This window comes from Aotus nancymaae, unplaced genomic scaffold (genome assembly GCF_030222135.1).
Source record: "Aotus nancymaae isolate 86718 unplaced genomic scaffold, 86718_ANA_hifiasm-v0.15.2.pri h1tg000003l, whole genome shotgun sequence".
Lineage (NCBI taxonomy): Eukaryota > Metazoa > Chordata > Mammalia > Primates > Aotidae > Aotus > Aotus nancymaae.
In genome coordinates, this window is record NW_026988414.1 from 65,150,422 (window position 1) to 65,172,361 (window position 21,940).

Here is a 21,940-nt window from a genome sequence, read left to right on the forward strand (position 1 = left end):
CAATAACAGACTTAAAGAAAGCCAAATCAAGAATGAACTGCCATTCACAATTGCTACAAAGAGAATAAAATACCTAGGAATACAACTAACAAAGGATGTAAAGGACCTCTTCAAGGAGAACTACAAACCACTGCTGAAAGAAATGAGAGAGGACACAAACAGATGGAGAAACATTCCATGCTCATAGTTAGGAAGAATCAATATTGTGAAAATGGCCATACTGCCCAAAGTAATTTATACATTCAATGCTATCCCCATCAAGCTACCAATGACCTTCCTCACAGAACTGGAAAAAACCACCTTAAACCTCATATGGAACAAAAAGAGAGCCCACATAGCCAAGACAATCCTAAGCAAAAAGAACAAAGCTGGCGGCATCATGCTACCTGACTTCAAACTATATACTAGAAGGCTACAGTAATCAGAAACAGTATGGTACTGGTACCAAAACAGAGATACAGACCAATGGAACAAAACAGAGGCCTCGGAGGCAACGACACACATCTACAACCATCTGATCTTCGACAAATCAGACAAAAACAAGCAATGGGGAAAGGATTCCCTGTATATGACGTTGGAAAAACTGGCTAGCAATGTGCAGAAAGCAGAAACTGGACCCCTTCCTGACACCTTACACTAAAATTAACTCCAGATGGATTAAAGACTTAAACATAAGACCTAACACCATAAAAACCCTAGAGAAAACCCTAGGGAAAACCATTCAGGACACAGAAATAGGCAAGGACTTCATGACTGACACACTAAAAGCATTGGAAACAAAAACCAAAATAGACAAATGATACCGAATTTAACTCCAGAGCTTCTGCACAGCAAAAGAAACAATCATTAGAGTGAACCAGCAAACAACAAAATGGGAAAAAGTTTTTGCAATCTACCCATCTGATAAAGGGCTAATATCCAGGATCTACAAAGAACTAAAACTGATTTACAAGAAAGAAGCAAACAAACCCATTCAAAAGTGTACAAAGGATATGAACAGACACTTTTCAAAAGAAGACATATATGAGGCCAAAAAACATGAAAAAAAATGGTGATCATCACTGGTCATTAGAGAAATGCAAATCAAAACTACACTAAGGTACCATCTCATCCCAGTTAGAATGGCGGTTATTAAAAAATTCAGAGACAACAGATGCTGGAGAGGATGTGGAGAAATAGGAACACTTTTACACTGCTGGTGGGAGTGTAAATTAGTTTAACCATTGTGGAAGACAGTGTGGCAATTCCTCAAGGACCTAGAAATAGAAATTCCATTTGACCCAGCAATCCCATTACTGGGTATATATTCAAAGGATTATAAATCTTTCTATTACAAGGACACATGCACATGAATGTTCATTGCAGCACTGTTTACAATAGCAAAGACTTGGAACCAAGCCAAATGCCCACTGACAACTGACTGGACAGGAAAAATGTGGCACATGTACACCATGGAATACCATGCAGCCATAAAAAATGACGAGTTCATGTCCTTTGTGGGGACATGGATGAACCTGGAAACCATCATTCTCAGCAAACTGACACAAGAACAGAAAATCAAACACCTCATGTTCTCACTCATAGGTGGGTGTTGAACAATAAGAACATGTGGACACAGGGAGGGAAGCATCACACACTGAGGTCTGTGGGTGGGGAAGTAGGGGAGGGACAGCGGGAGGTGGGGCGTTGGGGAGGATAACATGGGGAGAAATGCCAGATATAGGTGATGAGGAGGAAGGCAACAAACCACACTGCTATGTATGTACCTGCGCAACAATCCTGCATGTTCTTCACATGTACCCCAAAACCTAAAATGCAGTAAAATATTAAAAAAAAAAAAAAGAAAAGAAAAAAAGTCAAAGAATTCTTAAGGAAAACAAAATATCCGGGGAGGATCCAAGATGGCTGAATAGAAGCAGCCCAGGATTGCAGTTCCCAGCAAAAGTGCACAGGGTGAGTGGACAGCGCATTTCCAGATGGATTTTTATTGCCCACAGACCAGGAGATTCCCAGGCAGAGGAGCCCCACGGGTCAACTGCGTGGCGGGTCCCCACATAAAATATATGGGTCCAGGCGCCATTTTAGCTGGCGATTGGAGCTCCTGGGAGACAGAGTTACCAATTCAACTGATAAAAAACAGGACTGAAACAGAGAGCCAGGCCAGGAGATTCTCGGGCAAAAAAGCGCCACGAATCTCCAGCGCGACCATTTCAGCTGGCACAGGAGGTCGCCACTCAGGAAATCACACAGATCCAGGTGCCTTTTCAACAAGCGACTGGAACGCCTGGGACACAGAGTCGCCCGTTCAACTGAAAAAAAAAAGGGGACTGAAACAGGGAGCCAAGCCAGGAGATTCCCAGGCGAAAAAGCACCACGAGCGCCCAGTGCAGCTGTGTCAGTTGGCTCAGGGCATCCCTGCACAAAATCTCACACAAATCCAGGTGCCGTTTCAACTGCTGACGGATGCCGGGAAGAGAGTCACCCATTCAACTGAATAAAAAAAAAAAAAGAAACAACGGGGGTCTGAGGCAGGGAGCCAGGTGATCAAGCTTGGCCAGTCCCATCCCCACAAAAAACAGCAACCTGAAACGCTCAGGATTCAGTTTCACAGCAAGCAGAGCTGAACCTGGGATGGTCCAGCTCTGTGGGGGAGGAGTGTCCGTCATTACTGAGGCACTCCACCACTACCGAGGTAGTCCACCACTGCGGAGGCGGGCCACCATTAGCAAGGCAGTTCTAACATACCCCTATAAACAGGACTGCAGGGAAGTTCACTCAGGAGCTGGGCGGAGTCCACAGTGGCTCAGCAAAGCCTGTGCAGGCAGACTGTGACTAGGCTCCCTCCTCGCTGGGCAGGGCAGCCCTGAAAAAGGCAGCAGCATGACAGAAACTAGTAAAAAAAAAAAAAAAAAAAAAAAAGCCCTAACTCCCTGGGACAGAGCACAAGGGGGAAAAAAAAAAAGGCGTTTATGAGTTCTGCAACAGCAGACTTAAATGCACCTGCCCAGCAGCTCTGAATGGAACAGAGCTCAAAGCTCAGCACTTGAGTTCCTATAAAGGACAGACTATTTCTTCAAGCAGCTACCCAACCCCCGTATATCAAAAGAGTCACCTGATAAAGGAGAGCTCATGACATCTGGCAGGCATCCTTCTGGGACAAAGATAGCAGAAGAAGAAACTGCCAGGAACCCTTACTGTTGTGAAGCCGCTGCAGGTCATCCCCAGGCAAGCAGGGCCTGGAGTGGACCTCAGCAGTCCTACAGCAGAGGGGCCAGACTGTTAGAAGGAAAACTAAGAAACAGAAAGAAATAACTTCATCATCAACAAACTGGACTTTCACTCAGAGACCTCATCTGAAAGTCAACAACTACAAAGACAACAGACATGTAGACAAATCTACAAAGATGGGAAGAAACCAGAGCAAAAAGGATGAAAACACCCAAAACCAGAACGCCTCTCCTCCTCCAAGGGATCATCACTCCTCACCAGCAAGGGAACAAGAGTGGATGGAGAATGAGTCTGATGAATTGACAGAAACAGGCTTCAGAAGGTGGGTAATAACAAACTTCTCTGAGCTAAAAGAACATCTTCTAACCCAATGCAAATAAACTAAGAACCTTGAAAAAAGGTTTGACAAAATGCTAACGAGAAGAAACAGCTTAGAGAGGATTATAAGTGAATTGATGGAGCTGAAAAACACAACACAAGAACTTCGAGAAGCATACACAAGTTTCAACAGCCCAACTGACCAAGCAGAAGAAAGGATATCAGAGGTCGAAGATCAACTCAATGAAATAAAATGAGAAGGGAAGATTAGAGAAAAAAGAGTAAAAAGAAATGAACAAAGTCTTCAAGAAATATGGGACTATGTAAAAAGACCTAATTTACATTTGATAGGTGTACCTGAATGTGACGGAGAGAATGAATCCAAGCTGGAAAATACTCTTGAGGATATTATCCAGGAAAACTTCCCCAACCTAGCAAGGCAGGCAAATATTCAAGTCCAGGAAATATAGAGAACACCACAAAGATATTCCTTAAGAAGAGCAATCACAAGGCACATAATAGTCAGATTAGCCAGGGTTGAAATGAAGGAGAAAGTGCTAAGGGCAGCCAGAGAGAAAGGTCGCGTTACATACAAAGGGAAGCCCATCAGACTCACAGCGGATCTCTCAGCAGAAACCCTACAAGCCAGAAGAGAGTGGGGACCAATATTCAACATCCTTAAAGAAAAGAACTTTCAACCCAGAATTTCATATTCAGCCAAACTAAGTTGCAAAAGTGAAGGAGAAATAAAATCCTTTATGAACAAGCAATTACTCACAGATTTCATCACCACCAGGCCTGCTTTACGAGAGCTTCTGAAAGAAGCACTAAACATAGAAAGGAACAACCAGTACCAGCCACTCTAAAAACATACCAAATGGTAAAGAGCATGGACACAAATGAAGAAACTGCATGAACTAACTGGCCAAACAGCCAGCTAACATCAAAACGGCAGGATCAAATTCACACATAACAATATTACCTTAAATGTAAATGAACTAAAAGCCCAAATCAAAAGACACAGGCAGGCAAATTGGATAAAAAGTCAAAACCCATCGTTGTGCTGTATCCAGGAAACCCATCTCACATGCAAGGATGCAAAAGGCTCAAAATAAAAGGATGGAGGAAGATTTACCAAGCAAATGGTGAGCAAAAAAAAGCAGGAGTTGGAACCCTAGTCTCTGATAAAATAGACTTTAAACCAACAGAGATCAAAAGAGACAAAGAATGGCATTATATAATGATAAAAGGATCAATGCAACAAGAAGAGCTAACGATCCTAAATATATACGCACCCAATATAGGAGCACCCAGATACATAAAGCAAGTTCTTAACGACCTACAAAGAGACTTAGACTCCCACACATTAGTGGGTGACTTTTAACACTCCACTGTCAATATTTGACATATCAACGAGACAGAAAATTAACAAGGATATCCAGGACTTGAACTCAGACCCGGATCAAGCAAACCTAATAGACATTTACAGAACTCTTCACCTCAAATCCACAGAATATACATTCTTCTCGGCACCACATCACACCTACTCTAAAATTGACCACATACTTGGAAGTAAATCACTCCTCAGTAAATGCAAAAGAATGGAAATCGTAACAAACAGTCTCTCAGACCACAGCGCAATCAAGTTAGAACTCACAATTCAGCAACTACCTCAGGACCGCACAGCTTCGTGGAAACTGAACAACTGGCTCTTGAATGCTGACTGGAAAAACGATTAAATGAAGGCAGAAAGAAAGATGTTCTTTGAAACCAATGCGAACGAAAACACAACATACCAGAATCTCTGGGACACATTTAAAGCAGTGTCTAGAGGAAAATATATAGCAATAAATGCACACATGAGAAGCAAGGAAACATCTAAAATCGACACCCTATCATCAAAATTGAAAGAGCTAGAGGAGCAAGATCAAAAAAACTCAAAACCTAGCAGAAGACAAGAAATAACTAAGATCAGAGCAGAACTGAAGGAGATAGAGACATAAAAAACCCTTCAAATAATCAATAAATCCTAGCAGAAGACAAGAAATAACTAAGATCAGAGCAGAACTGAAGGAGATAGAGACATAAAAAACCCTTCAAATAATCAATAAATCCAGGAGCTGGTTTTTCGAAAAGATCAACAAAATAGACCACTAGCCAGATTAATAAAAAAGAAAAGAGAGAATAATCAAACAGATGCAATAAAAAACGATATAGGGGATATCACCACAGATTCCAAAGAAATACAAACCATCATCGGAGATTATTACAAACAACTCTATACACATAATGTAGTTAACCTGGAAGAAATGGATAAATTCCTGGACACTTGCATCCTCCCAAGCCTAAACCAGGAAGAAGTCGAAACCCTGAATAGACCAATAACAAGGGCTGAAGTTGAGGCAGCAATTAAGAGCCTACCACCCAAACAAAGCCCAGGTTTAGATGGGTTCACAGCAGAATTTTACCAGACATACAAAGAGGAGCTGGTACCACTCCTTCTCAAACTATTCCATACAATCCAAAAACAGGGTATCCTTCCCAAATCATTTTATGAGACCAACATCATCCTGATACCAAAACCCGGCAGAGACTCAACAAAAAAAGAAAACTTCAGGCCAATATCCATGACGAACATAGATGCAAAAATCTTCAATACTGGCAAACCAACTGCAACAGCACATCAAAAAGCTTATCCATCATGATCAAGTAGGCTTCATCACAGTGATGCAAGACTGGTTCAACATAACCAAGTGTATAAACGTAATTCACCACATAAACAGAATCAAACACAAAAACCACATGATTATCTCAATAGATGCAGAGAAGGCCTCTGACGAAATTCAACAGCCCTTTATGCTAAAAACTCTCAATAAACTAGGTATCAACGCAACGTATCTCAAAATAATAAAAGCTATTTATGACAAACCCACAGCCAATATCATACTGAATGGGCAAAAACTGGAAGCATTCCCTTTGAAATCTGGCACTAGACAAGGATGCCCTCTCTCACCACTCCTATTCAATATAGTATTGGAAGTTCTAGCCAGAGCAATCAGGCAAGAAAAAGAAATAAAGGGTATTCCATTAGGAAAGGAGGAAGTCAGATTGTCTCTATTTGCAGACAACATGACTGTATATTTAGAAGACCCCATCATCTCAGCCCAAAATCTCCTGAAACTGATAAGCAACTTCAGCAAAGTCTCAGAAAACAAAATCAATGTGCAAAAATGACAAGCATTCCCATACACCAGTAGCAGACTTAGAGAGAGCCAAATCAAGAACAAACTGCCATTCACAGTTGCTACAAAGAGAATAAAATATCTAGGAATACAACTAACAAAGGATGTAAAGGACCTCTTCAAGGAGAACTACAAAGCACTGCTCAACGAAATAAGAGAGGACACAGACAGATGGAGAAACATTCCATGTTCATGGTTAGGAAGAATTAGTACCGTGAAAATGGCCATACTGCCCAAAGTAATTTACAGATTCAATGCTATCCCCATCAAGCTGCCAATGACCTTCTTCACAGAACTGGAAAAAACCACCTTAAACTTCATATGGAACCAAAAGAGAGCCCGCACAGCCAAGTCAATTCTAAGCAAAAAGAACAAAGTTGGAGGCATCACACTACAGGACTTCAAACTATACAACAAGGCTACAGTAATCAAAACAGCATGGTACTGTTACCAAAACAGAGATATTGACCAATGGAACAGAACAGAGGCTTCGGAGGCAACACCATACATCTACAACCATCTTATCTTTGACAAACCTCACAATAACAAGCAATGGGGAAAGGATTCCATACTTAATAAATGGTGTTGGAAAAACTGGCTAGCCATGTGCAGAAAGCAGAAACTGGACCCCTTCCTGACACCTTACACTACAATTAACTCCAGATGGATTAAAGACTTAAACATAAGACCTAACACCATAAAAACCCTAGAAGAAAACCTAGACATAACCATTCAGGACATAGAAATAGTCAAGGACTTCATGACTGAGACACCAAAAGCATTGGCAACAAAAGCCAAAACAGACAAATGGGACCTAATCAAACTCCAGAGCTTCTGCATAGCAAAAGAAACAATCATTAGAGTGAATCGGCAACCAACAGAATGGGAAAAAATTTTTTTGGAATCTACCCATCTGACAAAGGGCTAATATCCAGAATCTACAAAGAACTAAAACAGATATACAAGAAAAAAATAAACAAGCCCATTCAAAAGTGGGCAAAGGATATGAACAGACACTTTACAAAAGAAGACATTCATATGAGGCCAACAAACATGAAAAAATGCTCATCATCACTGGTCATTAGAGAAATGTAAATCAAAACTACATTAAGGTGCCATCTCACGCCAGTTAGAGTGGCGATCATTAAAAAATCTGGAGACAACAGATGCTGGAAAGGATGTAGAGAAATAGGAACACTTTACACTGGTGGTCGGAGTGTAAATTAGTTCAACCATTGTGGAAGACCATGTGGTGATTCCTCAAGGACCTAGAAATAGAAATTCCATTTGACCCAGCAATCCCATTACTGGGTATATATCCAAAGGATTATAAATTGTTCTACTATAAGGACACATGCACACTAATGTTCATTGCAGCACTGTTTACAATAGCAAAGACTTGGAACCAAGCCAAATGCCCACTGATGATAGACTGGACAGGAAAAATGTGGCGCATATACACCATGAAATACTATGCAGCCATAAAAAACAATGAGTTCCTGTCCTTTGTGGGGACATGAACCTGGAAACCATCATTCTCAGCAAACTGACACAAGAACAGAAAATCAAACACTGCATGTTCTCACTCATAGGTGGTGCTGAACAATGAGAACACATGGACACAGAAAGGGGAGCATCACACACTGGGGTCTGTCGGGGGGAAATAGGGGAGGGAGAGTGCGGGGTGGGGAGTTGGGGAGAGATAGCATGGGGAGACATGCCAGATATAGGTGATGGGGAGGAAGGCAGCAAATCACACTGCCATGTGTGTACCTATGCCATAATCTTCCATGTTCTTCACATGTACCCCATAACCTAAAATACAAAAAAAAAAAAAAAAACACCCCACAATAATGGGGATATGTCAACTGGACATAGCCATCAAATAAATGAGCTTTCAATGGCTAAAGTAGAACAATTTGAGCATGAGTTCATACTGATGTAAATGTCTCAATAAATAACTGGTAAAGAAAAGACATCTCCCATGTTAAGTAATTTCAAGTAATTTTTGTAGATACTGTGCCCTCAAGGCAGTGAAGTACATTAACTCCCCACTCCTTAAGTGTAGACTGTACATCATAACTTTCTCTCAAACAGTACAGTATGGAAAGACAGGAAGAGGGTGTGGAGGGTAATTTGACAGTGGAGAAACTTGACAAACACTACCCCGCCAGATGATTAAGGTTCACATCAGCGTTAATATTATTGATGTAAAACCTAAGTTATACTTAGCACATTTACAATATTAACAGTATGTGTCCTAGTTATGTGATGAAAATACCTCTGTGGTCTTCCTCCCCAAAACAAATCCAGACAAATAAGGAAAACAAATCAATCCTAATATGGGGAGATATTACAAAATACCTGACCAGAACTCTTCAAAATGGTCATGGTAATTGGAAAAAAAAAATCCTGAGAAACTGTTACAGCCAATGTCAAAAGAGATGTGAAAACTAAACACAGTATAGTATCCTAATGGGATTCTGCAACAGAAAGAGGACATTAGCTAAAAGCTAAGGAAATATGGGTCATTAATTTCAACAAATATACTAACTTAAGATGTTAAGAGGGAAAACTAGGTGTGCAGTATATGGGAACTCTACCTTCAATTTTGCTGTAAATTTAAAGCTGTTGTAAAATAAGTTTATTTGTTTAAATATAATGATGGAGGTGGTAACACAAATAAAAAAGTAATAATGTAAAAAAATGTAGAAAGCATTGGTATTTAAAAGATGGATGAAATCAATGAGTAACAGAAAAAAACGGCAAGTTGGCTTTCAGTGCTGTAAATTCTATCTTATTTCTGACCCCTACACAGCACTGCTTTAATTTATGTCTTAACTTTTTCCCAGATTTTACCTTTTGTTATTGCAAATTTTTTTCCTGTTCTAACCGACGTAAAAATTCCTTGAGCTATCAGTAGCTCAACGTTAAATTTGAAGACAGCCACTTTATTGATTGCTCATAACTTTCTGAAACATTTTCTCAGCCACTTTACTGATTGCTCATAACTTTCTGAAACATTTTATCGGCTTTCCCAGGTATCCATCAGCTGTAACTTTGCCTTCTCTAATATTTACATTTTATTTTGTTCTCCTGATTAACTGTATTATCTAGTACTTCCAGATAGATGTCAAATAAGGAAGCATTAATTGGCTTCCTTGTCTGGCTTGTCATTAAAGGGAATACTGGTGTAGAATGTGGTTTGAAATATTAACCTATTTTGTCTGTTCTTCTTACCAGGAGTTTCCTTTAAAAAAAAAAAAAGTCAAAAATGACTTGAGTATTTAAATGCAGAAAACATTTTAAATTAATTTGTTTTCTTTGGTTTATTAGTACAGTGAATTATACTAAAACATTTTCTAATAATGAACTCTACTCACATCCTGACAAACCATATTTGCTTACAGTAATATGTTTTTAATAAGCAGCCGTGATTTTTAAAAAAACAAGTTAAATAAGTGAATATGGCCATAGTTATATTTGCTGAGTAGAACTTAGCTTTTCTATCAATGTTAGTGATGCTGATGTGCTTCTTATCATGTTTCAGTAGCAATATTAAACTCAATTTATAAAGCAATAGGTAGTTTTCCTTCTTTATGTTGTGGCTCAATTTAGGTAATATTATAATGATCTATTCTTCATGGGTGTAAAACAATTCAGCCACTCAAGCCTTTTTTGGAACATAGTTCTGTTATATCTCTTCTTAATCTTGCTATATACATATATAGATCTGTTGGCATTTTTTCATATATCCAAAATTATCTCCATTTGAATAATCTTGAATAATTTACTTCATCTACCAATTTTTAAATTTTTCGTCTTAAATACTTTGAAAAACAGTTTAGGCACCCATTTATCCTAACTGATAAGACTTAAGAAAAAGTTACAAGGATAGCAAAGGATAAAGCAAAATTGCCATTTGATTATTTCAATGCAATTTATTAGACTTTGAAAAGGTTGCTGGTTACAAATGTGAAACCAATTTCATTTCTTTATATCAGCAAACAAATTACTATTTTAGAAGACAACTATACATAACTTCATCAAAAACAAAGCTACCAGAAATAAAGCAAAATATTAAATATATAAAGAGAACTAACTAAGATGTCAAAGATCTAAGTCAGCTGGGCACGGTAGCTCACGCCTGTAATCCCAGCACTTTGGGAGGCCAAGCAGGAAGATCACTTGACCCCAGCAGGTCAAGGCTACAGTGAGCCGTGTTCCCGTCACTGCACTACAGCCTGGGTTACAGAGAGAAACTCTGTCTCAAAAAAAAGAAAAGAAAAGAAAAGAAAAGATCTAAATTAATGGAGAAGTCAAGTCTTTTAATATTCATGAATTAGAAGACTCGACATTGTAGATGTTGATTCTCCAAGCTGATCTATAGATGCAATCCACACAGAATCCCAGCAGATTATTTGTAGAGCTTTGACAAGCTATTTCTACAGTTTTTGTATGCAAATATTAAAAAGCCAAGAAAACCAAGAGATCCTGAAAGAGCAAAGAAATTTGGCAGATAGGAGAGAGGAAGATCAAAACAGTCTATAAGGCTACAGTACTCATAACAGTATAAGAACAGAGCTAGACAAATAGACCAATGGAACAAAGTATAGTAGTTCAGCGGTACCCTGTGGGTGAACAACTAGCACTTCTATTCCCTAGGTAGAAGTTCTTGAACATATGCACCAGGATAACAGAAGATTAAAAACAGCACTGTTTACAACAGCTGCAACTATAAGCAGCACAGGTACGTATGAATTATGGATTAGGTAAGTATACCATGGTATGTTAAAATGGAATGACATAATAGTGAAAAGGAATAAAACACAGCTATATGCAGAGAATCTTTCAATGTTGAGAAAAAGTAGAATTCCATTATATAGATTCAAATATAGACAAAACATACTGCCTAGAGAATCACATACAAGTAACAAAACTAAAGAAAAACAAAATGAGCATAGAAGTCAGAACAAGTAGTTTACCTCTTAAGGAGATAGCGGGAGAAATCTTCTGATAGGAACACATAGGAGGCTTTAAAAAGGTTATTTTAATCATTCTACTTCTTAACCTTAGTGCAATTACACAAGTGTCTCCTTTATTGATCTTTAAACTGTATGTATACATCTTCACTCATCTATGTATTTCACAGCAATTTCAAAAAGACTACTTTTAAAAGTTACAATATTGGCTGGGTGCAGTGGCTCACACCTGAAATCCCAGCACTTTGGCAGGCTGAGGTGGGTGGATCACGGGGTCAAGAGATCGAGACCATCCTGACCAACATGGTGAAACCCCGTCTCTACTAAAAAATACCAAAATTAGCTGGGGGTGGTGGTGTGCGCCTGTAGTTCCAGCTACTCGGGAGGCTGAGGCAGGAGAACTGCCTGATCCTGGGAGGCGGAGGTTGCAGTGAGCCGAGATCACATCACTACACTCCAGCCTGGCGCCTGGCAACAGAGCCAGACTGTCTCAAAAAAAAAAAAAAAGTTACAATATTAACATTCCAATCTTTATTTTCAAATGGCAATCAGTATTTACTTATTCACAACATCATGGACAGAAAAGAGATTTATTTGTATTCTCACAACAGTAAGCCTGAAGAAAACACCATACCTTATATATTCCAAAGCCAGGATCAGTAAGACGGGCACGAGCTGATGTAGATGGCTGACTGGAAGATCCCACCCTCGGAGCTTTCTTTACTTTAGGTGAACTATTAGAACAGGGTTTTGCCTCAGTCTGTGTAGATGTGCCAGGAAGATGATCAAGGTCTGGGCGAACTAGCAGCTGAATTATATCATTCAGTCCAACATCATAGTCAAATAAGGTATATCCATTTTCCAACTAGAAAAAAAAGAAAGAATACTGAAATGCTTCTCTAAAATGTATTTTCTTACATTTCTGTTCCTCAAATGTACTAGCCAAACTTAAAATCCATACCACTATAATTTGGTGAGTTTAAAACCATTCTAATTACTTAATGGCCTCTGATGTCAGCATCTTCTCTGGACCCCAATAAATTCTTAATAATTATTCCATATTAACTACAGAGAACACTGCTAGCCATTTAAACAAAAAATAGGCCGGGCTCCCTGGTTCACATCTGTAATCCCAAGGTGGCAGGATCACTTGAGCCCAGGAGTTCCAGACCAGCTTAGGAAGCCAAGGTGGCAGGATCACCTGAGCCCAGGAGTTCCAGATCAGCCTGGGTAACATGGCAAGACTCCATCTCTACAAAAAATAAAAATAAACAAATAAAATAAAAAACTCAGGTGTGGTGGGACATGCCTGTGGTCCCAGCTATTCAGGAGGGTGAGGTGGGAGGATCACTTCAGCCTAGGAGGTTGTGGCTACAGTGAGCTGTTATCATGCTACTGCACATCTGGGCAACAGAGACCCTGTCTCAAAAATAAAATAAATAAAATCCAAAATGTCTCATTGTTGCTGTAACCTTATGACCCACACAGAAAAACGTTAAACTAATTTAATTTCTCAAGTTTTATTTTTAATCAGTGCCTGAATAAACTTCAAGAAAGGTGAATTTTCAAAGTTGCTTTATAACCTCATGTTCATAAAGACGTTAAGTCATCAGCTCAGTGTTTCACTTTTTTTTTTTTGTGAGACGGAGTCTCTCTCTGTCGCCCAGGCTGGAGTGCAGTGGCGTAATCTGAGCTCACTGCAACCTCCCAGATTCAATTGCTTGAATCACTGCCTTCCAGATTCAAGCAATTCTCCTGCCTCAGCCTTCTGAGTAGCTGGGACTACAGACAACTACCATGTCCAGCTAATGTTTGTATCTTCAGTAGAGACGGGGTTTTAGCATGTTAGCTAGGATGGTCTCAATCTCTTGACCTTGTGATCTGCCCGCCTAGGCCTCCCAAAGTGCTGGGATTACAGGCGTGAGCCATTGCGCCCGGCCGTGTTTCACCACTGCGCCCGGCCGTGTTTCATTGTTTAAAAAAAGATATTAAGTCAGCTGGCCATGGTGGCTCACGCCTGTAATCCCAGTACTTTGGGAGGTCGAGGAGGGCAGATCACCTGAGGTCAGGAGTTCAAGACCAGCCTGACCAACATGGAGAAACCCTGTCTCTACTAAAAATACAAAGTAAGCCAGGTGTTGTAGCGGGCACCTGTAATCCCAGCTAACCTGTAATCCTAGCTACTCAGGAGGCTGAGGCAGGAGAATCGCTTGAACCCGGGAGGTGGAGGTCTTGGTGAGCCATTGTGCCACTGCATGCCAGCCTTGGCAACAAGAGTGAAATTCTATCTCAAAAAAAAGTGGGGGAGGGACATTCGGAAAGCAGCAGCAGGAAGGAAAAAGGCAATCATGTGACTGGAGTGATGTATCTAACACAAGCCAAGGAACAAGATTTCCAGCAAAGTGTAAAGAAGGATCCCACCAACAGAGCTATAAGAGGATGGCCCTGCTGACACCTTGCATTCTAGCCTGCAGAACTGTGAGACAGTAAATTTCTATTGTTTTAAGCCATCTAGGTTTTGATACATTAGTACAGAAGCCCTAGGAACCTAAGACTCCATTTTGTTTCCTTATATAAAGTTCAATTGGCAATTTCACTACGATAAAATGAAAGAAAACTCAACTCCTTTCAGGCCAGAACTATCATTTTCCCAGAAACATAATATTTAAAGTGCTCATTTTCTACTCTTTGCATGTATTACTTTTTTCTTTTTTTCATCTTTTAGACCAAATCTCGCCGGAGTGCAGTGGCGTGCACTCCAGCTGGAGTGCAGTGGCGTGATCTCGGCTCACTGCAACCTCCACCTGCCAGGTTCAAGTGATTCTCCTGCTTCAGCCTCCCGAGTAGCTGGGACTACAGGCCCATTCCGCCATGCCCAGCTAATTTTTTCTATTTTTAGTGCAAAGGGGGTTTCACGTGAAACCCAAAAATACAAAAGATGTAATGCCAGGATGGATTACTTTTCAACACCTACAACTCTAACATAGTAAGACCATATTTGAGAAGTCAACCAAAAGGAAATAAAAGTTTGTCCTGAATTTTTTTAAAACTTTTAATCTACTAGATCAGTTATTTGAATTCAGGCAGTCCAAGAACCCAACAAGCACTATCTCAAACACTGCAAGTATTCACGTTTGTCAAATAGAACAAGGTATCAAGAATTTCACAAATCTCTTAGTCAGGGAATTAACTTATATACCACCTCACAAATTAGCATACTTACTCTAAATAAGCCTAAGTAGTATCCCAAGTCAGTAAGCAAATAAGCCCTAATAAGGATAGGGATGTGAATATTGCTTCCTTGATTAAAAACAAAAAAAAGAACACCCTCTAATCTTTAACTCCTGTAGTGGAGGAAAAAAACCCAGAAAACTCAAGGTGCAAACACTGCATTCACACCATCATTTTGACATTCTCCAACAGCCCCCACAAAAAAACCCAAACAAAATACCTAATTCTGGAGGAGCTGAAAAAGCATAAGATATAACTGATAGACATTATGACTATTTTTAAAAGGAAGTGTTCAAAGATAATAAACTCTAACAATATAAAACATGCAAATTAACTAGTAGGATATTTCCAAAAATGAAGGTAGCAATTAAAGCGATAAAACTATTGGAAATTGAAAGAATATTTTTCCACTGAAGTTTGAGGAACCAGAATCAGAGGGATGTTGGGGCTATTTCTACATTCAACTCCTGGTTGGATTCTACTAAATGATTGTCAGGAGTAAATACAAGCTGTTTCAAGTGGTACTTTTTAAAACTTGATTTGACAGGAAAAATGTCGTAAGTCAGAGCATATGTCTAAGCAAATGTCTAAGCATTTCAAGCAAGGCATGAGGCCCTATATTAAGTTATATCCACAGTAAAATATAACCACCTTACCTCATGCTTGCTATGACAGGCTTTTAAACTCAGTTCCACTCCTTCCCTATTTCATGGGTACTCCTCCAGTCTTCCCACAATAGTGATTGTTATCTATTGCATTAACACGTTCCACAGAGCTTTATTCCACAAAGCTTCACATATTATGAAGAGCAGTGAAGTGCTGAGATGATTTACTTGAAAAATACTGAAGTTCTTCCATATTTAATGAAAGTGAAAATTGAAAGTTATCTCTGACACTCAAAGTATGCTCCAAGTAGGGAAAAAAGGAAGGGGTCATTTAGCAATTACAAACATCTATGTGTCAGAAGCATGTAACTTAGGTCCATCAATGCTTCAGAAGTAAATGTTTGAGAGCTGCTATACTCAAAGATGGAGATGCAGGATTTACAATACTAAAGAATCAAGAATAACCGGTTAAGCATTTTTTGTCAGACAACACTTTTGAATTTTTACTGGGTCGAAAGAAGAAATTCCAGGTAACAAGAACTGAAACAATGATGCAAGGGAACACTAGAAAGTACATACCGGCCAGGTGCGGTGGCTCAAGCCTGTAATCCCAGCACTTTGGGAGGCCGAGGTGGGTGGATCACGAGGTCAAGAGATCGAGACCATCCTGGTCAACATGGTGAAACCCCATCTCTACTAAAAATACAAAAAATTAGCTGGGCATGGTGGCGGATGCCTGTAATCCCAGCTACTCAGGAGGCTGAGGCAGGAGAATTGCCTGAACCCAGGAGGCGGAGGTTGCGGTGAGCCGAGATCGCGCCATTGCACTCCAGCCTGGGTAACAAGAGCGAAACTCCGTCTCAAAAAAAAAAAAAACAAAGTACATACCAAGTGGAAGTGGATGAGAGGGGAGTGGGGAAGTCATTCCCAAGCACCTACTGACTAGGGATACCAGTGAAGGGCATAACAACATTTATATATTTATCACATATTATATATATGTTGTATACACATCATATGTAACATATACATAGATATTCCTTTAAATAGCAAGTACTTTTATATTGTGTGAAAACCAAGGAGGAGGGGCAACTTCTTCCAACTATGGTTCATGCCCCACATTGTAATCTATTTTAAGGTCATCTCTATAGTGGTAAGGAGTGAAAGAATGACAGGAGAGGAGGGGGAATCCTTTAAAACAGGAAAAACTCTGGATTCTCAAAAGATCTGGAGATCCACCAACATAATAACTCTTCCTCAAAAAGACCCATTCAGCGTGCCTCTCAAACTCAACTTCCCAGATAAGAATGTTCACAGCATGTTACCCTATTCGAACCAGAACTTACATACAACCCTGAACTGGAGGTCTCTTTTGACTCTCAAATGTGGAGTCAAGGCTGGGCAAGGTGGCTCACAGCTGTAATCCCAGCACTTTTAGAGGTGGAAGTGAGCAGATCACGAGGTCAGGAGATACCATCCTGCCCAACATGGTAAAACCCCATCTCTGCTAAAATACAAAAACTTAGTAGGGCATGGTTGCGCCCACCTGTAGTCCCAGCTATTTCGGAAGCTGAGGCAGGGTAATAATTGCTTGAACCAGGGAGAAGGAGGATATAGCGAGCCAAGATGGGGCCACTGCACTCCAGCATGGAGACAGCAAGACTCCGTCTCAAAAAAAAAAAAAAAAAAAAACGTGGAGTCAATTAACAACGCTTCTCCAACTTCATTTACATACCGATCACCTGGGAACCTTGTTAAAATACAGATTCTGCTTCAGTAGGTCAACTTCAGTAGGTCTGGCGTGAGGATTTTAGGTAAAGCTAATGCTGCTGGTCCTGAGAATCCAGGGACCATACTTTGAATAGTGAGAGACTAGTAGGAGACTATCTTTCAACATTCATTTTCTAAACTGCAAGTAGTTGAATTAACAACTACTCAGGTGTTACCAGAATCTCCCACGGGATTCTGTTAACACCTGCGTAGTTGTCAATTCAACTACTTGCAGTTCTGGGGTGAGCTGACCATCTATAATAAACATCCACAGGCCGGGCGCGGTGGCTCAAGCCTGTAATCCCAGCACTTTGGGAGGCCGAGGCGGGTGGATCACGAGGTCAAGAGATCGAGACCATCCTGGTCAACATGGTGAAACCCCGTCTCTACTAATACAAAAAATTAGCTGGGCACAGTGGCGCGTGCCTGTAATCCCAGCTACTCAGGAGGCTGAGGCAGGAGAATTGCCTGAACCCAGGAAGCGGAGATTGCGGTGAGCCGAGATCGCGCCATTGCGCTCCAGCCTGGGTATCAAGAGCGAAACTCCGTCTCAAAAAAAATAAATAAATAAAAATAAAATAAACATCCACAAGCGATTCTGATGTATACCAAAGTTTAAAAGCAGCAACCTAATTTACGAATGGGGATGGGGGGATACTACTCAAACAAAAATAAATGTTGTGCCTACAATTTATGACATTTTTCACTATGTGGCAGTAAAGCATTTTGAAAAAGGGGTACCTTTTTCCAATGAGGACATGGTATTTTAGAGGATGGGGACTGTCTGTGATATCAATCTAGTAGCTACCTGCTACAGGCAGGCTACCTCATCTGTGGAGCTCCAAAGACCAATAAAGATAACACTCACTGCCATAGTTATGGTCAGCGCATAAGGAAGTGAACACAGCTGGTACAAATGACCTTTCTTTTCTGTCTCCAAGTTAATGGCTGGCATGAAAGGTCTATTTCTCATCCCTACTGGTTTATCACTGGGCTGAAGAAACCAAAGTAGTGAATTATCGACTATGAGGAAGAAGTGTAAGGTTGTTATCCTCAGTTTTCCCCGGAATCTGGAGTGTCCTGGTTTACTCAAAGTCTACTTTGTTTCCTTGAATTTAACCCAATCTCGTATTAGATAATTATTTAAAAATATTTGATAAAAAAAGATTTTAGGGGTATTGCCCAGGAACATCCTTCATTTCTACCTGACGCTGCAATCACCAGTGTCCTAGGAATTCAGGTACTGTTTGTCCTTAGCTAAAAAACAAAATACAGAAGACTTGATTATATGCTTTTTCACTTATGATCAAAAGGAAACGGTATCAGCCACTTGAGGCACAGCAAAACAAACCTATGTAGTGTACAATTATTTCAAAAGCAAAGCTTACAACTAAATATCTGTTTTTACAAGTCAAACAGTAAGGAGTCTGTATAAAATTGGCTGCAAACACCAATCCAAAGTGCTGTAACATTATTTTAAAGAAGGGGAAGGAGAAGCCCTCTGTTTCCCCAAGTGTAATTTGTTACTGTGAAATTCCTGGACAGTCTTCGAAGACTAAGCCTGTGAAGGGAAGGAAAATATTCCTTTTAAGTAGTTTGCAACTGTAGGCTATTTCTACCGAATCAAAGAGCTACATTTATTTCAAACCACAGGAATGGAGCCAAACTGTGGTCTATCAACTCAGGATGCCAACTTTTTTGTGTATTAAAAACATGAAGACAAAGAAAAATATGATAGGTCTGAATGTCTAGGTATAGACTATGAGAGACTTGTGGAACAGGGGGAAAAAAAAAAATCAGACCGGCCAGATCATAGCCATACCATGAAAATACCAGAGATGGCCAAAAAGAGTCTTCAAGTATGCACCGCTGGCTATGCTGCAGTGCTGTACTAAAAGCGTGAAAGAGATGAGGATTAGAAGGCGAAAAGTTATAAGAGCAAAACAGTGTTGTACTCTTTTTCACTCTGGGAATAAAAACTCTGGCCTATATTGGGCAATCGTGAACCCGGTCCCGGGTTACACCGACCGCTTCTTCAAGCCCAGGTCGCTAACCTCCCTCGAGACATTCCAAACCTAGAAGAGAAGAGGGAGAGGGACGAAAAGTTCTGAAAACCCTTTCAGTGTGCGCGAATCCTTCCACAGTCAGGAAGCAGAGGTAGGGTTCTTTTTCTTGAGAGCTCAATTCCTGAGTTTCCCCTATTTGAGAGCTAAAGACGCGGAAAAGACACGGAAGCGAGGCGAACGCTCAGCCGGGTCAGCCGCTAGGAGCCGGAGGGGCCAGCTCTCCCAGTCTCCCGCGCGGTGGCATGGCCGCCAGAACCCGCTGCGCTCCCAGGCCCCGCCGAGCGCGGGAAGCGAGGGACCCGGGCGCCCAGTGCTTACGGTCGCTGTCCTACCAAAAACAAACCGTGAGAGATTTGCGCTCCAGACGCCCTCACCTTCGACCCCGCGGAGCGCACTTGCAATTGGGGCTGGCAAGGACCCACTGCCCGACACCCAGCGGGACTGGGCCCCGCACCCTGCGCCTCGCGGGGGCCACCCAGCCGCAGCGCAGCCAGGTGAGCCCCGCGCGCGCGGCGCACCGAGTCCTCGGACCTGCCGGTCCAAAGAAGCCCAGCTGCTCCGGTCCCCGGCTTCCCGAGGAGCGCGGCGGGCGCATCTCACCTGCTTGCCCCGGTAGAAGAGGCGCTGGCACTCGGGCCGCACGTCGAACAGCGCCCACACCCGCTCACGCAGCTCCTCAATCGTGGCTTTACGAGACACGTCCTCAATAGTGCACGTCTTGGAGCCATCGATGGTGCGAACCTGGATCCACATCTTGGCGCCGGGAGAGGAGCCGATCCCCTTTGTCTACCCCTGCGCTCGGGGCAGCGCGCCCCGCCCGGCTCGCGCCGCTTCCCCTGCGGCTCGGGCCCTCCGCGGCAGGCGGGCGAGCGCGCGCACTGGACCGACCGGACGCCGGGCCCGAGAAACGGCGGAGACTCTCACCCGCACGCCCGACCAGCCGAGCTAAGGAGAGACGACCGGAACCACTCTCAGAAGCTACCGCAGCCACCGCCTCAAAAATAGAAAGAGGCCATGTCTGCGCCGCGCAGAGTGTTTACTTATAGAGCTGGAGCTCCCACATGGAGGTCACGGCGCCAAGTCGGATCTCGCGAGATCCACGCCGGGCTCCGCCTTAAAGAGGAAGCGGCCCAGGAGACGGTTACAGACCCAAGGGAACGAAAAAGGGCGGGCATGGAGAGGGCGGGTCGGAGGGGCGGGGCTACCAAAAGCCGTTACTTGCCCAGCTGCCTGCACCTGGCCCCTGGGGCGCGCCTTCTAGCCTTTGGGTTTCGGACGGTTGGGCGGCTACCCACACCGGTTGCCGTTTTGAGGCCTGGTTTCAGGGCCGAGGGGGCGGGTGACTCCTCAGGCCTAGCGGATATGGTCATTTGCCTCAAAAACACCAAAAATAAGAAACCCTGACGTGCACTTGTATGATCCTGGAAAGGGGGCGTAGGCGGGTGCGGCCTAAACTTCTGAGAAAGAACAGAAGGAAATGTGCCCGCTCTACCGCGCTCAACTGGAAAGCTCCCGCCACGCGGGCTGGCGGGTCCGGTCGCCCCGGAAAGGCCCGGGGGGCCCTCCTGCCCTGCTTCGCGAACACGTTTCCCGCCTGGCCGCAATGCTGCTTTTTCGCGGAAACCCGCTTCCCAGGGTTTCCCGTCGCCTGGCGGAGGCGGCAGCCCCAGGCCTATCCGCAGGCCGTGTGGGTCGCTTGGATTGCCCTCTCGGGCTCGCCGCGCTCCCAGCCGGCCCTCCGGCCTTGGAGGAGCCGGGGCAGCTGCGGGAAGGGCCACTCTCTAGCTCCGGACATTGCTGTTCGTAGACCTTCCGCGTTAGGGGAGCCTTTGGCCTAAGGGATTGCGGGTGTGCAGAAAACAGTTTTAAATAATGCAGAGCTACACGCCTCCGAAGAACTCCAAAGACCCTACTAGGATTAAATTCTCAGAAGTGGGCCTAAGGCAGCGCTACCTAACAGGGCTTACCCGCCCACACTTAATCCTTCCCTGCTAACAGCTGAGTCGAGGGGGTGGGGGTGAGTGGGCTTATTTTAAAAGAAAATATTTCTTCTCCAGAAGAGAGAGAGCATGTAAAAGGAAACAAAACAAGACAACTTGGACTTCGTATTTGCCAAAATTCTCGAATATTCAGATTGGTGCTAATTATTCCCATAAAGGTAGAGTATCATTTTTATAATAAACTAACGAATAGCTAAAATAATTACAAGCACAGACAAGGCCAGTAATATATCATTCAAAAGAAGAGAAAGGCCGGGCGCACTGGCTAAGGCCTGTAATCCCAGCTTTGAGAGGCCAAGGCGGGCGCATCACTTGAGGTCAGGAGATCCAGACCAGCCTGGCCAACATGATGAAACCCCATCTATACTAAAAATACAAAAAAACTATCGCCGGGCATGATGGCGGGTGCCTGTAGTTCCAGCTACTTGGGAGGCTGAGGCAGGAGAATCGCTTGAACCCGGGAGGCGGAGGCTGTGAGCGGAGATCACGCCACTGCAC

The 21,940-nt window shown here is 42.5% G+C and overlaps 1 protein-coding gene across 11 annotated transcripts in view; it reads right to left on the reverse strand.

Annotated features, from left to right (window-relative positions):
* UHRF2 (ubiquitin like with PHD and ring finger domains 2) overlaps positions 1 to 20,487 on the reverse strand; it is a 110,876-nt gene extending 90,389 nt beyond the window's left edge. For 3 of the 11 annotated variants that reach the window (XR_001107323.2, XR_001107324.2, XR_001107325.2), the window contains exons 1-2: positions 20,043 to 20,241; positions 12,405 to 12,635 (exon numbers count right to left, since the gene is read on the reverse strand). Coding sequence is in view for 7 of the 11 variants with exons in the window: in XM_012451378.2 (XP_012306801.2) it covers positions 12,405 to 12,635; positions 20,043 to 20,195 (384 nt within the window). In the remaining 4 variants the exon portion in view is untranslated. Of the gene's footprint in view, positions 1 to 12,404; positions 12,636 to 20,042 lie in introns of all 11 variants that reach the window. The other 8 variants (XR_010344368.1, XM_012451382.2, XM_012451380.2 and 5 more) reach the window with 4 other exon arrangements.
* Positions 20,488 to 21,940: the final 1,453 nt, after the last annotated feature.